Below are 16,354 nucleotides of genomic sequence, written 5' to 3'. Positions count from 1 at the left end.
CCCCCCACCCCCGCCCACCGTGTTTAGGACATACAAGTAATATTTCAGTGGATGTCTTTTTTTTTTTTTTTTAATTTAAGATTTTGTTTATTTACTTGAGAGAGAGAGAGCACTTGAGTGGCAGGAGAGGAGCAGAGAGAGAGGGACAAGCAGACTCCGAGCCCACTGTGGGGCTTGATCTCACTACCCTGAGATCGTGATCTGAGCCTTAATCAAGAGTCAGACACTTAACTGATTGAGCCACCCAGGTGTCCCAGATGTCTTTTTTTATAACCTTCGCATATTTGTGTAGCACACATGTAGGATAAATTACTAAAAGTTGAATTTTTTTTTTTTTTTAAGATTTTACTTATTCACTTGACAGAGAGAGATCACAAGTAGACAGAGAGGCAGGCAGAGAGAGAGAGAGAGAGGGAAGCAGGCTCCCTGCTGATCAGAGAGCCCGATGCGGGACTCGATCCCAGGACCCCGAGATCATGACCCGAGCCGAAGGCAGCGGCCCAACCCACTGAGCCACCCAGGCGCCCTAAAAGTTGAATTATTAAGACAGAAGACTGCATTTGTATTTTAATGATTCAACCAAATTCCTTTCCAAAGAGGTTATCCCAATTTCATCACCATCAGCAATGTATGAGTATTCAGGTTTCCCTGAACCCTTGCCAGCACAGCTTTAGTCTTTATCAAGTCTTTTTAGTGAAAAGGTGTCTCATTATTTTATAGTTTTAAAATTATGAAATGGATTTGAATACTTCTATGTGTTTTCTTGTTCTTTAAACTGCTTCTTTGTGTCTTCTGTTTGTTTTTTGTTTTGTTTTTTGGGGGCTAAGTTGTCTGTTTTAAAGTGATTTGTTTAAAACTCTTTGATTATTAGTCCTTTTCCATTTGTGTTGGAAATGTTTTCATTTGTTGTCTGATTTTTGTTTGTGATATTTGCATTTCTAGTTTACAGGTCTTATTTAGGATTTCTTACAAAATGACTTTCATCTCTTATATCACATTTTAGAAAAGCCTACCTATCCTAAAGAATTTTTTCGAGCATTTTTTTTTTTTAAGATTTATTTATTTATTAGCAGAAAAGAGAGCATGAGCACAAGCAGGAGGGACAGAAGGAGAGGGAGAGATAATCTCAAGCAGACTCCACACTGAGTCTGGAACCGTGTAGGTCTCCATCTTATGACTCTAAGATCACAACCTGGGCCGAAACCAGGAGTCAGAGGCTTTAACTGACTGCACCACCCAAGCATCCCTCTAGTATTTCTGTGGCTTAATTTTTATGTTTATTTCTTTGACCCAAATATCAACATTTTTAACTTGCCAAATTATTCTAAAATTTATTTGGTGAGAATTGGAAAGGTAATTTGGCAAAAGATGATGGACCAAAATTTATTATAAAGCTGTACAAAAAAGTATAAAAAATAAAATACTCAAATGCAAAAAAAACCCCCAAAACTATAGAATATTGGTACAACTATGGAAAGACCAAGTACTGAAACAGACTAGAAACCCAGACTAGAAGACAGGTTTGGGTACATAAGGGAATAAGAATGAGATTAAAAATCGGCATTACAGGTAGATGGGAAGAGTTAAATATCAAAAGAAGTTAAAGGAAATAGCAGTGAGTATATTTTCTGATCTTGAAGCAGAGACAGTTTAAGCCTAAAAGAAAAGGAATGATTCATAAGGAAAATGCAAGCATAAAAATGTATTTTTGGTAGTATGTTGTACAGTCTGGGCACCTGTGTTCATAGCATTATTCACAGTATTCAAGATGTGGAGACCACTTCAGTGTCCGTCAGTGGATAAATGGATAAACTAATTGTGGTATATACATGCAGTGGATAGAGTATTAGTTCAGCCTTTGAAAGGAAGGAAATTCTGACACATGCTGTAAGATGGGTGAACTTTGAAGACATGCGGAGTGAAATAAGCTGGTCATAAAAAAACAAATACTATAAAATTTCATTTATACATGGTATGTAGGCAGTTAAATTTATGGAGACAGAAAGTAAAGTGGTGGTTACCAGTGGCTGGGAAAAGTGGAAATGAGGAGTTATTGTTCAGTAGGTATAGAGCTTCAGTTGGAGCATGAAAAAGTTCTGAAGATGAATGGTGGTGATGCTTGCACAACAGTGTGAATATACTTAATGCCACAGAACCATACGCTTAGAAGAAATAACAAGTGATTGAGGATGTAGAGAAAAGGGAATCCTTGTGCAGTGTTGGTGGGGGTGTAAACTGGTGCAGTCACTATGGGAAACACCCTAGAGAGTCCTCAAAAAATTAAAAAGAAAGCTACTGTATGATTCAGCGATTCCAGTTCTAGGTATCTTTCCAAAGAAAGTGAAAACACTAACTCAAAAAGATTTATGCACTTCCATGTTTATTGCAGCATTATTTGTAACAGCCAAGAAACAGAAACCTAAGTGTCCATTGATAACTGAACTAATGAAGATGTATGTGTGTACAATGAAATATTATTCAGCCCTTAAAAGAATGAAGTCTTGCCATTTGCAGCAACATGGTGGACCTTGAGGGCATTGCACTAAGTGAAATAAGTCAGAGAAAGACAAATATCTCATATGATCTCACATGTGAAATTTAAAACAGAACAAAAACACAGAGCTCATAGATGCAGAGAACATATTGCTGGTTGCCAGAGGTGGGAAGTGGGGTGTAGGCAAAATAGGTGGAAGGTAAGTCAGCTTGTAAACAGATGGCTTCACTGGTGAATTTTACCAAACATCCAAATAAGTTAATACCAATTCTTCTCAAACTCTTCCACAAAATAGAACAGGAGGGAATTCTTTTTTTTTTTTTTTTTTAAGATCTTATTTATTTGTTTGACAGACAGAGATCACAAGTAGGCAGAGAGGAAGCAGAGACAGTTTAAACCTAAAAGAAAAGGAATGATTCATAAGGAAGCAGGCTTCCCGCTGAGCAGAGAGCCCGATGCAGGGCTCGATTTCAGGACCCTGGGATCACGACCTGAGCCGACGGCAGAGGCTTTTACCCACTGAGCCACCCAGGCGCCCCCAGGAGGGAATTCTTCCAAAATAATTTTATGGGGTCACCGTTATCGTGATACCAAAACCAGGTAAGATAACATAAGAAAAGAAAAATTGCCACCGCTATCCCTGATGTGAATGTACATACAAAACTTCTCAACAATTATTAGCAAACCGTATTCAACAGTACGCTAAAAGGATCATACGTGATGATCAGATGGAGTTATTCTAGGTATATGGGGATGGATCAACATTCTCAAGTCAGCCAGTGTGATATATAGCACATTGAAAAATGAAGGGTAAAAGTCATATCTCAATATATGCAGAAAAAGCATTTGACAAATTTCAACATCCAGTTACAAAAAAAAAAAAAATACACTCAGCAAAGTAGGTAGAGATGGAATGTGCCTCAACATAATAAAGGTCCTATGTGACAGGCTCAGAGCTAACATCAGAGTCAACTATGGGAGGTTGAAACCATTTCATCTGCAATCAGGAGCAAGACAGGGATGTCCATTCTTGCTGTTTTTTTCAACACGGTATAGGTAGTCCTAGCCAGAGCAGTTAGTCAAGGAAAAAAAATAAAAGACCTCTAAATTGGAAAGGAGGAAGTGAAACTGTCATTGCAGATGACATGATAATATATATCGAAAACTCTACCAGAAAACTGTTAGATCTAGTAAATGAGTTCAGTAAAGTTTTGGGATATAAAATCATAAAAAATATGTTGCATTTCTGTATACTAATGAACTATAAGAAAGAGAAATGAGGAAACAGTCCCATTTACAATTGCATCAAAAAGAAAAAATTACCGGGGCACCTGGGTGGCTCAGTGGGTTAAAGCCTCTGCCTTCGGCTCAGGTCATGATCCCAGGGTCCTGGGATTGAGCCCCGCATCGGGCTCTCTGCTTAGCGGGGAGCCTGCCTCCTCCTCTCTCTCTCTCTGCCTGCCTCTCTGCCTACTTGTGATCTCTGTCTGTCAAATAAATAAATAAAATCTTAAAAAAAAAAGAAAAAATTACCTAAGAATAAATTTAACCAAAGAGGTGAGGCCCTGTATATTGAAAACCAGAAGTCATTAATGAAAGCAGTTGAAGATGACACAAATGGAGACATATTCTGTACTGATGGATTGGAGGAATCAGTATTATTAAAATGTCCATACTAGCCAAAGCACGCTATAGATGCAGTGCAATCCCTATCAAAATGCCAGTGGCATTTTTCACAGAAAAAGAATAGACAAATTGTAAAATTTCTTTGGAATCACAAAAGACCTCAAGTAGCCAAGGTAGTCTTCAAGAAGAACAAAGCTGAAGACATCACGCTCCCCGATTCAAACTATGTTACAGAGCTATAGTAATTAAAACAGCATGTTACTGGCATAAAAAGAGGCACAGAGGTCACTGGAGCAGAATAGAGAACCCAGAAATAAACTCATGCATACGTGGTCAGTTAATTTACAACAGAGGAGGCAAGAATATACAAGGAGAAAGGACAGTATCTCCAGTAAATGGTCTTGGGAAAACTGGACTACTATCTTATACCCTAAGCAAAAATCCACTCAAAGAGTGTAAGTCATGAAAATTCCATAAATTCTAGGAATTCTAGGAATTCCATTAAAAAATTCCTAGAACAGGGGCACCTGGGTGGCTCAGTGGGTTAAGCCGCTGCCTTCGGCTCAGGTCATGATCTCAAGGGTCTTGGGATCGAGCCCCGCATCGGGCTCTCTGCTCAGCGGGGAGCCTGCTTCCTCCTCTCTCTCTGCCTGCCTCTCTGCCTGCTTGTGATCTCTGTCTGTCAAATAAATAAAATCTTAAAAAAAAAAAAAATTCCTAGAACAAAACCGGTATTAAGCTCCTTGACACAGGTTTTGGCAATGATGTTTTGAATCTGACGCCAAAGGTAAAAGCAAAGATAAACAAGTGAGACTACATCAAATTAAAAAGCTTCTGCACAGCATAGGAAACCATCAACAAAATGAAAAGGCAACCTACTGAATGGTAGAAAATATTTTTTAAATCATATATCTGATAGGGACTGATATCTAGAAGATATAAAGAACTCCTACAACTCTAGCAAAAAAGAAAACAATGCAATTTAAGGGTGGGAAGAAGATCTGAATAGATGTTTTTTCCAAAGAAGACCTGCAAGTTGCCAACAGGTACACAAAAGGATGATTAACACCATCAATCATTAGGGAAATGTAAATGAAAGCCACAATAAGATACTGCTCACACCTGTTGGAATGGCTGTTATTAGAAAGACAGGAAGTAAGTATTGGTGCAGGTATGGAGAACAGGGAACCCTCCTCGTGTGCTGTTGGTGGGAATATAAATTGGTGTAGCCACTATGGAAAATAGTATGAAGGTTCCTCAAGAAATTAACATAGAACTATCATATGATCTAAGAATTCCACTTTTGGGCATCTATGCAAAGAAAACAAAATACTTGGACATATATATGCACTTCCATGTTTATTGCATTATTGTTATAATAGCCAATATATGAAAAGAACCTGTTTGTTCATGGATAGATGAATGGATAAAGAAATTATGGCATGTACGATAGAGAAGGAGAAATTCTTCTTTTTTTTTAAGATTTTATTTATTTATCTGACATAGATCACAAGTAGGCAGAGAGACAGAGAGAGAGGGGAAAGCAGGCTCCCCGCTGAGTGGAGAGCCCGATGGGGGGCTTGATCCCAGGACCCTGAGACCATGACCTGAGCCAAAGGCAGAGGCTTAACCCACTGAGCCACCCAGGTGCCCCGAGAAATTCTTTTACACTTCAAGGCTTTACAGCTGGACTAAGAATTAAATTTATGTAAGATAGATTAACAGGAGAAAAGCCTAAAACTTTGTTATGTGCTGATGGAGGCCCAATAATGAAATGAGATCCAAGAAACGGGCAAGGCAGACAGTTTTTATACTTTTTAGACAAAGACAGTAAATTTGTGAGGAATTGAGAGGATGAAGAAAACATGTTTGGGAACTTTATGTAGTAGGAATTTTAAGTGAAATTTGGGCTGAGGTAGTAGATTTATTTCTACAGCTTTTTCATTTTTGAAGTCCCTATCGCTGATGATAAGGATGCCTTTTCACTTAGTACAGGGAGGGTGCCTTTTATATGGTAGATATATTTCCTGCATTCACACACACAAAAGAGCGTAAGTATCCGTCCGTGCACTTTCCCAAGTAGCTGCAATTCAAAATAATATGCTGTTGTGGTAGATTTTGGGTGGCCTTACCTTGGCCCCTACAACACATACACACACACATGCGTGCACGCGCACACACACACACACACACACACACACACACACGAATATCATTCAGCAATAAAAAAAGAATGAATTTGTGACAACCTGGGAGCTCCATAAGGACAGTTGTATTAAATGAAATAAGTCAGACAAAAAGGCAAACACTGTATGATCGCTCTTAAATTTGAGATCTGGAAAAAAAAAAAAACAACAACAACAACTGACAAAAAAAAATAGTTCATGGATAAAGACAATAGTAGTTGCTAGAGGTGGGGGTAAATGGTGAAGGGGGTCAGATGATTTAAAATAAAATTAAAAAATAAAAACAGTCAAATAAGTCATAAAGATGTAACGTACAGCATGGTGACAGCATAATGTACAGCATGGATAATACTGTATTGCCAATTTGAAAGTTCCTAAGAGTAAATCTTAAAATTTCTCATTATGAGAAAAATAATTTGCAACTGTGTATGGTGACAGATGTTAACTAGACTTATTGTGATCATTTCACAATATATACAGATACTGAATTGTTATGTTTTATGTTTGAAACTAATGTAATGTTACATGTCAATTATACCTCTATAAAAAAAATAGTGGTAAATTCTATATTACGTATATTTCACCACAATTTAAATTTTATATATATTTTAAATTTAAGTTATATGTAATTACATATGCATAATTATAATGACTATAATTTAACCACAATTTAAATTATTATAATTTTAATTTAAATTACATGTAATTACATATATAAACAGGCATACTTCATTTTCTTGTACTTTGTTTTATTGCACTTTGCAGACATTGCCTGTTTTTTTTTTTGTTTTAAACAAATTAGATGTTATGGCAACCTTGTATGGAGCAGGTCTGTCAGTGCCATTTTTCCAACAGCCATTTGCTCACTCTGTCTTTGTATCACATTCTGGTAAGTCTTGCAGTATCTCAAACTTTTCCATTATTTTCATGGTGTTCTGTGATCAGTGATTACAACTCCAAACTCAGATGATGGTTAACTGTTTTTAGCAAGAAAGTATATTTTTAATTAAGGTATATCCATTTTTTCAACTTAATAGACTACAGTACAGTGGAAAACAACTTTCATGTGCACTGGAAAACCACCTGGAACTTTTAAAAATTGAAATAAAAGTCCCGGGCACCTGAGTGGCTCAGTGGGTTAAAGCCTCTGCCTTCTGCTCGGGTCGTGATCTCGGGGTCCTGGGATCGAGTCCCACGTCGGGCTCTCTGCTCGGCGGGGAGCCTGCTTCCTCCTCTCTCTCTGCCTGCCTCTCTGCCTACTTGTGATCTTTCTCTGTGTCAAATAAATAAAATCTTAAGAAATAAAATCCACATATGATTCCTATTTTAACCATCTTAAAGTGTACAGTTCCATGGTTTTAGGTATATTCACAGTGTTTTGCAACCATCACCATAACCTAATTGTAGACCATTTTTAATTACCCAAAAGGAAACCTGTTTTCTCTCTACTCCCAGCCCCTGGCAGCCACTAAAGACAGCTTTTTAAAAAGTGGTATTTATCTCCCTTCCCAGATATTCTGATTCAGTAGTTCTAAAGATAAAGCTAGACATCTGTATCTTAAAAACAACAACAACAACAAACCATTCTGCTTTGCTTCTGGTAGTCAGGTAAGTTTGAATTACCGGGTGGCATAAGCCCAAAAGAAGAGCATATTTTGAGTAAATTGAAATGTTCTAGAAGCAGTAATGTGAATTAAAGAGGATCTCATCAAAGCTAAAAACAAATGCCAACACATTTGATTGTCTTTAACTTAAAAGTCGGTTTTAGGCAGGGTTGAAGTGAGGGAAATAAACCATTTTATAAAATGTCAGCTTGTTGCATCTGTGTTTAGATTTCAGTTAACTTTTACTCCATGTGGTCTGTATTCATCCATTGCTAAGTTTTGGTTTCAGTACTTTGTTCTGCTTATTTTCTCTTCGGTGTTTTTTTCCCCTGACTTTTTTTTTAGAACTCCTACTTATCTTAGCCCATTTAGAGGAAAGCTTCCTCTCTTCCTGCCACCAATATCATAGTAAAAGTGCTTTTAAAGGATGAGTACTAATTGCCAACTAGGTATGGAGCTGTATGTAGTAGTAAAGCTAAGCATATTTGATAACTGGGAAAGATTTGCTGACAGACTGAGTTTGATACCTTTTCGTTTTATAGCTAGAAGCTAAAGACAAATTCTAGTATTTTGTGATATCCCTGTGAAGAATTTTGGAGTCAAACTTATAATTTGGAAAATAGAGTGACTAGACTTATAATTGGAAGATAAAGTAACTAGAGCTAACAAAAAATAATGTTTAAAGCATTGATTCTGAGGGTCCACTGCTCACTGAATGCTATAAATCTATAAAGTGATCTCAAAATACAGAATTTTCTTAAGTTTCTTTAAAGGAATACTTCTGTGGATTTTCACTTTTACTTTATGTAATCTTTTATGTCCATAGCATGTAACTTAGATTCCATCATCTACTTCTGTTCTCCAAAGTTCTCTTCCAGCCATACTACCAACTATGGGTGATTTTTTTGTTTTTGGGGGTTTTTTTGTTTGTTTGTTTTTTGGGTTGTTTTTTTTCCCCCTCTCCTCCCTATCTTGCCAATAGTCTACCAGTAGTCTTTTTTTCTTCCTGGATTTTTTCCCTTTAACCCTCACTTGTTTCATCATGTTGAGTAGCTTTTCCCTACAGACTGCTCCTAGGCTTATTTCCTTCTTGATTAGTTTTTCAAAGCATTTCCTCAATAAAGTTTGGCTTTTTTCTATGGGCGATTTTGTATTCTCTGCTAGGAAGATAAAGTTTTCTCCAAATTGTTAGCCTTAGGATGAAGAGTAAGTCATAAACAAAAAAGAGCAACTTACTACAGTTTCCTGAAGAATCAGTTTTGTTATTATACTAAGACTGTCAAGCAAAACTTGACATTGCAGTTACCTCAGCCTTGAAGAAGGATGCTTATCTTTATCATTATTCATGTTGAGTTAGCTGTGTTGTTTGAGCTGCCCTTCTTGTTATTAAATTATAACTTAATATTAGTTTAGTCTAGACATTGCTACTGGCTAAATTAGTTGTACTTCCTTGGTTAAACTTTACATTGTGGGTAGTGATAAGCATTTTTATCAATAGTTCTTAGCAAATTTCCAGGAACTGGGTTTTTTAGGTATGCATGCATTGTGTCCCAAAAATGCATCGGTTGGACTCCTTTTGCTAAAGCAAATGCATATGTAATCCAAAAAAGTGTGCTTATAGAATATTTTTCTACTGGAAAGAAGGATTGAGTAAGGTAGATGGATACCACCTTACATAGGTCAAGAGATTAAAGATACAGTAGTTTTCTTACAGTTACGTGATTCTCTTCCTCACCCCTCACCTCTCCCCCCACCCCACATCAGAAGCAATTTCTAGAGATTCCAATGAAGAAGGCTTTGAAAAATCAGTTTGGAAAATACTGTTTAAAGTTCTAGTAAAAGGTAAAGAATTGTGTAAAACTACAGTCGTTTTTTACTTACAATCTAAAAGAAATATAGTCCGTGGTTTCAGGCTTCTTTTAAGACTGTTTTAAACTTAAAAATCTAGGGGCACCTGGGTGGCTCAGTGGATTAAAGCCTCTGTCTTCGGCTTTTGTCGTGGGATGGAGCCCCATATCAGGTTCTTCTCAGCAGGAAGCCTGCTTCCCTTCCTCTCTCTCTGCCTGCCTCTCTGCCTGCTTGTGATCTATGTCTGACAATAAATAAATAAAATCTTTAAAAAAAATAAACTTAAAAATCTACAGAGGGCAATAATTGAGGAAGCAACAAATTTTCTATCTAGAGTGGAGGGAAAAATAAACTTCCAGAGAAGCCAGTGTTAAAGGTGATAATTAAGAGGCAGTGACCAGAAACTAATAGTTGCTGCATATACTTTCCACCAAAATGGAAACAGATTAATCAAAGAGAAGAAAGCTGTGGAGCATTTATGGCATAGTAACAATCAATAGAATAAAATAAATATGATACCGGTGTTTGAGTGCATTTTAGGATCAATTTTGTAAGTTAAAGTACTCTCACAAAGAGTTATCTTGTGAAGAAAGGAAATAACAGTTAAAAAATTTTAATGATACTCTCAGCCTGCTTAATGTAGGTATTTTTAAAATTAACATGATATCTCACACACCCATATGCATGCATTTAATGTAAACATATGTATGGTTTAATATGGTAGAGAAGTACCCGGTCTTAGATTATGAAATGAGTCCTTATGAGAACTTTTATAATACCAGCAAAAATACTCACTAATTTGTTTTGAAATTTTCCTAATGATAAGAACCACTGGGATACTTATTAAAAGTATAAATTCTTTGTTCTATTTCAACCTATTAAATGTGTATTTTAACAAGCATGCCAGGAAATTTTTATTAAGTAGGGCTACATTAAACTGAAAACCTTTTGCACAGCAGAGCAAACAGTGGAAAAGGCAAGCCTTTGGAATGAGAGAAAATATTTGCCATACATTAAGGGATTTATGTCCAAAATATGTACAACTCAGTGGCAAACAAACTCAATTTGAAAATGGACAAAGGACCCGAACATTTCTCCAAAGAAGACACACAAATGGCCAAGTAAATGAAAAGGTGCTCAACATTACTAATCATAGGAGAAATGGAAATCAAAGCCATGATGAGATCTCACCTTATACCTATTAGGATGGCTGTTACCAAAAAGACAAGAGATAGCAAGAGTTGGTGACCATATGGTGAGAAAGGTCCCTTATACGCTCTTGTTGGAATGGAAGTTGGTGCAGCCTCTGTGGAAAAGAACATGGGGGTACCTCAAAAAAAAAATGTTACTGCTATTGGATCCAGCAATCCCATTTTTAAGTATATATCTAAAGGAAATGAAATCAGTACCTCTAAGTGATATTTCTGCTCATGTGTTGCAGCATTAGTTGTGATAGCCAAGTATAGAATCAGCCTTAATGTCTGTTGATGAATGAATGGATAAAGAAAATATGGTGTTTGTATTTACAATGGAATATTGTTCAGCCATTGAAAAAAGGAAGTCCTTCCATATGAGCCAACATGGATGAACTTTGAGGACATTACATTAAGTGAGATAAGCCAGAAACAGAAAAATAAATAAATACTGTATGATCTCACTTATGTGTGGAATCTAAAAATGAACTCACAGAAGCAAAGAGTAGAATGGTCGTTGCTGGGGATTGGAGGAAATGGGGAAATGTACAGCATGCTGACTATAGTTAATAATGTATTATATTTGAAATTTTCTAAGTATAGACTTCTGTGCTCTTTCTATACACACATAGATAAATATAATGTTTTAATTAGCTTGATTGTGGTAATCGTTTCATATATATATATATACACACACACATATATGTATGTATGTATGTATAAATATAGAAAGTTACACTTTCACACCTTAGATATATACGGTGTTTATCAGTTATACCTCAGTAAAGCCAGGGGGGAGAAGATGATGAGGTGTGATGAGAGTGTACATTCTTGCCTCATTGTTGATCTTAGGAGACAAAGCATTCAAGTTGTACTCTGTCACTGGGAGTTGTTTGCCATGAGTACTAACTTTTATCAGATGCTTTTTCTCTATCTGTTGAGACTATCGTTTTGGTTTTTTTTTCCCGCTTTTAGTCTGTTAACAGAGTGAATTGCATAGATTGATTTTCACACAATAAGCTGACCTTCAGTTACTGGGATAAATCCCACTTGTCATGATGGATTGTCCTTTTTATATATAGCTGAATTTAAATTCCTAATATTTCATTGAAGATTTTTTGGTATATAATCACGAGCTTTTATATTGATCTGTAGTTTGTTTGTGTCTAAGTAGGCTCTGCACACATCATGGAGCCCACCCTAAAGCTTGAATTCACAACCCTACGATTAAGACCTGAGCTGAGATCAAGAGTCTGGCAGTTAACTGACTGAGCCACCCATGTGCCCCAATTATTTTAAATTTATTAATATTTGTTTTTGACCCATGACATGGCCTATCTTGGTGAATATTATGTGTGCCCTTGAGAATGAATATTTTCCTGTTACTGGGCAGATTTTTGTACAAATGTCAGTTAGATCCAATTGACTCGGATTGATGGCATTTTTCAGTTCTTTTTTATGCGTTTTGATTTTCTGTCTTATTGAGAGTAGTTGAAGCTTTCAACTATACTTAGGAATTTGTCTATTTCTCCTGTCAGTTTTGTCAGTTTTTACTTCCTGTATTTTGAAGCTCTGTTGCTAGTTGCATACACATTTAGTGAACTGATCCTTTTATCAGTGTGTAATATGTAAAATTCCCCTTTGCTCTGAGATCTGTTTTGTCTGATATTAATGTAGTTACTCTAGCTTTCCTTTGATTAGTGCTTGCATGGCATATCATTTTTCCATTCTTTTACTTTTAACCCACCTGTATTATACATTTGAAGTAAGTCTCTTGTAAATAGCTTATAGTATGGCCATTTCCCCCTTTCCTTCTGATAGTCTCCTTTTTTTTTCTTTTCAGTTTTCTGTCTATCTATCTGTCTATTTAATTCTAGCTCAGTTAACATACAGTTTTATAGTAGTTTCAGGTATACAGTCTGACAGTCTTTTTAAATTGGTGTGTTTAGTCCATTTGCATTTCATATCATTATTGGTTTGTTTAGATTAGGTCTACCATTGTTTTGTTTGTTCCTTCTGTTTTTCATTCCTCAGTTTTTCCTTTCCTGCCTTCTGTTTGGTTATTTGTACATTTTAAGATACTCGGTTTTAGTTTACCTGATGTGATTTTGATTATCATTTGTATATTCGTTGCTCCAGCAGTTACATTATATAGCATGGGCTCAGAACCTAAATGTATATTAAATGTTTAATATTTATGGATCAAAGTAATATTTTTAGAATCTAATTTTGATTTTGATTGTTCTGAGATTTTCCAAATAAAGTTATTGAAAGACAATACAAGCTTTTTCTGACATACAGTCCATTAATAGAATATTATTACTATGTATAATTTTCTTAAAAATATTCAAGACAGTACTGTATTCACCAGTAACTTGCTTTGCTTGATCTACAAAGGAGATAATGCTTAATCTTTATAGTTTCACCTAGACTAATGCCTGTTGATATTATGCAGATCCATTTTGCTTTTGAGTCAGAATTTTTCTGTTTATATATGACTCATAACTGTAACTCTGTAAGCTTTACACAAGGCTAGATTTGAGGGTGGTGCTATGTTTAAATGATTCTGTTTAAATGGTTATAGTTGAAACAGTTGAATGATCCCAAGGTAAATTGTGCATCATGTGTGTAGTATCAAAAAGATTTCTTTCTTCAAGTTTATTTCCTCCTCTATAAATGAAAGATCTTAACTATTTGAATTCTGGCAGTTTTTTTCTGTTGGAGTGTATTCTAATTTGGCTGTTTTCAGATTAATTTGATAGAGTTTTGATACTTTACAAGTTAAGTCATTCATTTAAGGGATTTGGGGGTTTGTTTCACCTATTGAAATAAAACATTTTAAAGCACCAGTAGAACAATTTGAAGAACATAGAAGATGTTATTAACCCTCTGTTCAAGGTGTCTGGGTTTTCATAATTCACACAGATGCTAGAACTTAGCTTACTTAGACCTGTAATATCCATCTATAGGAAATTTATTGCATGAAATAATTAAAAATTAGACTTAACAGTCATTCTGCTTAATGTTGTGGTCTAAGTAATGCTCCTGTTGGCTAGCAACTTCAGTCTGTCCCAGTGCTATGCAGTAGAGCTCTCTGTCATAATAGAAATAAATATATGTCTGTATTGGACAGTAGTTACTTTAATTTTAGTTAATTTAACTTTCAGCAGCCACATGTAGCTAATGAGTCATTAGCAACACTGGTCTAGTCTCATAGCTTCCCTTTTTGTATGTAAAACTCCCTTCTTGGAATTTGTATGCATTTCAAATGTAAGCTCGTATGTAAGCATAAGCTTCTAAGAAGACTCTTGACCTGCTGCAGAACAGGAAACAGAAGACTGATCAAATTAGAAAGAAAATGGTATATGACATGATAATTACAGTATGATAAACATTAAACAAATGAATAGGTTGATAAAATGACTAACTGCCTAGGAATGTCTGGGTGAAGAAAAAACACTTGGGAATTTTAAGTAGGGATGGTTTCAAAATTTAATTTAAAAAGAAATTAGATATTATAAAATTGCAATCAAACCTATTAGATTCTTCATTGGGTCTTTAGAAGTAAATTCCAGAGCAATGCAGAACTACCAGAGAATCTGCTACAACCTTCTGCCTCTAGAAACAGGCTGAAATTACAAACCCCTTGTTACTGCTTTCACTTCTACTAATTGTTGTTCCTTGGAAAACTGCATATTAGATATTAGTTTAGAGAAGGTGGGAAAAAATCTAAAAGTATTTCTCTTCCTTTCAGAGACAAGCTGAGTGGACTTTAATTAGATGCTCAAATTCTTAAATGACAACTTAATTTAGGCCAGGACTTACAGAGACAGAGTGTAACAAATTGCATTAATCGTGGTATATACCTTTAAGTAGGTTTCATTGCGTATGTATACAAATAACTCTTATATATCCATTCTTTACAGATCCAGGATGAGAAGACTGATAAAAGAAGAAGCTAGCTGAACAGCTATAAGATGCCCAAATCTGGGTTCACAAAACCAGTTCAGAGTGAAAATTCTGACAGTGACAGCAATATGGTAGAAAAACCGTATGGAAGAAAGGTATATGATTATACTAAAGATGTGTTGACTCTTTTGAAATTGGGAAAAACTCCCCATTTAGTATTTTTAGTAATTACCCATAAAATAAAAAGCAGTTGGATGCCAGATAAATCCAAACCGTTTATCTAAAACCTTTAGAATAAATTGGATTCCTAAGAAAGAGGTTGTCTTTCATTTGCTGAGATAACACAGTTACTAATGTGGCATATTTACTTAAATAATCATTGAAATAGTGTGGGAAAAAAAAAAATCCAAGACCTCACAATCATTTGGCATTTCTTTCTCCACCTCCTGACCCCCAGTAGCAAAAAACACATACACAGTAGCAATTCCAATTTCCATGTGTTAACCTTGGATAAATTTACAACTTTTCCAGCCTCAGTGTCTCTCTCTCTATTGGAGGACACATACTTCAGAGAATTGTTGTGACGGTGAAATGGCATTAAATATGGTGCCTAATGCAATACTTGTTACATACTATGTGCTTAGTAAATGTTAATAGTTTTTGTTGTTTATTATTAGTCATTGCCAAGGACTTGTGATTCTTTTTATGTCCATCCTTCTTCATTCCTATTTAATTTAGGCCCTCAAAACCTTCATTTAGATTTCTGCAATTGTCTCCTAACTGGTATCACTCCCCTTTATCTAGTTAATTTTATACATTATCTTTGGATTTTCCTTTTTGTTTTTTTGTTTTTTCTTTTAAGTCTTTTTCCCCCTAAGTCATTTTCTTATTGAAGGACATCTGAAATGTTTCCGGTTTTTGGCAAATATTAATACATTTGTACACAAATTTTTTTTAATCACTTTATTGAGGTATAATTTATATACCCTTAAAATTCAATCATTTAGTGTAATATCCAGTGATTTTTAGTAAATTTATAAAGTTGTTCAGCCATCATCACAGTCCAGTTTACACCATTTCCTTCATTGCTAAATGATCCTCATGCCCATTTGCATTCAGTCCCTATTTCCACACCAACTCCCAGTCAATCTCATATCTGCTTTCAAAGTCAGGAATTTTAAGTTTACAGACTTTGTTGTTTTCAAAAACTGTTTTGGCTATTCAGGGTCCTTTACATTTCCAGACAAATTTTAGGATTAGCTTGTCAGTTTCTACAAAAAACCTACTGGGATTTTTATAGGGATTTTATTGAATGGATCAGTTTGGATAGTATTAACGTCTTAACAGTATCCCTTCCAGTCCATCACCCCAGAATATCTCTGTTTATTAAGGTCTTCAGTTTCCCTGAGCAATATTTTATAGTTTTTAGTGTATAAATCTTTCTTGCATTTCTTTTGCTAAATTATTAGTGTTTTACTCTTTTGGATGCTATTT

The 16,354-nt window shown here is 35.5% G+C and overlaps 1 protein-coding gene across 4 annotated transcripts in view; it reads left to right on the top strand.

The window, feature by feature from the left end:
* The window catches only part of LOC111142405 (ankyrin repeat domain-containing protein 12), a 128,511-nt gene that overhangs the window by 17,348 nt on the left and 94,809 nt on the right, over positions 1–16,354 (top strand). For all 4 annotated transcript variants that reach the window (XM_022495472.1, XM_022495470.1, XM_022495471.1 and 1 more), the window contains exon 2: positions 14,878–15,015. In XM_022495472.1, coding sequence (XP_022351180.1) covers positions 14,929–15,015 — 87 coding nt within the window. In that variant the 5' untranslated portion in view covers positions 14,878–14,928. The remainder of the gene's footprint in view (positions 1–14,877; positions 15,016–16,354) is intronic.

Source organism: Enhydra lutris, unplaced genomic scaffold (genome assembly GCF_002288905.1).
Source record: "Enhydra lutris kenyoni isolate GAN:26980312 unplaced genomic scaffold, ASM228890v2 scaffoldscaffold8, whole genome shotgun sequence".
NCBI lineage: Eukaryota > Metazoa > Chordata > Mammalia > Carnivora > Mustelidae > Enhydra > Enhydra lutris.
Note: the sequence above shows the minus strand (reverse complement) of the source record. Positions and strands in the feature narration are given on the sequence as shown.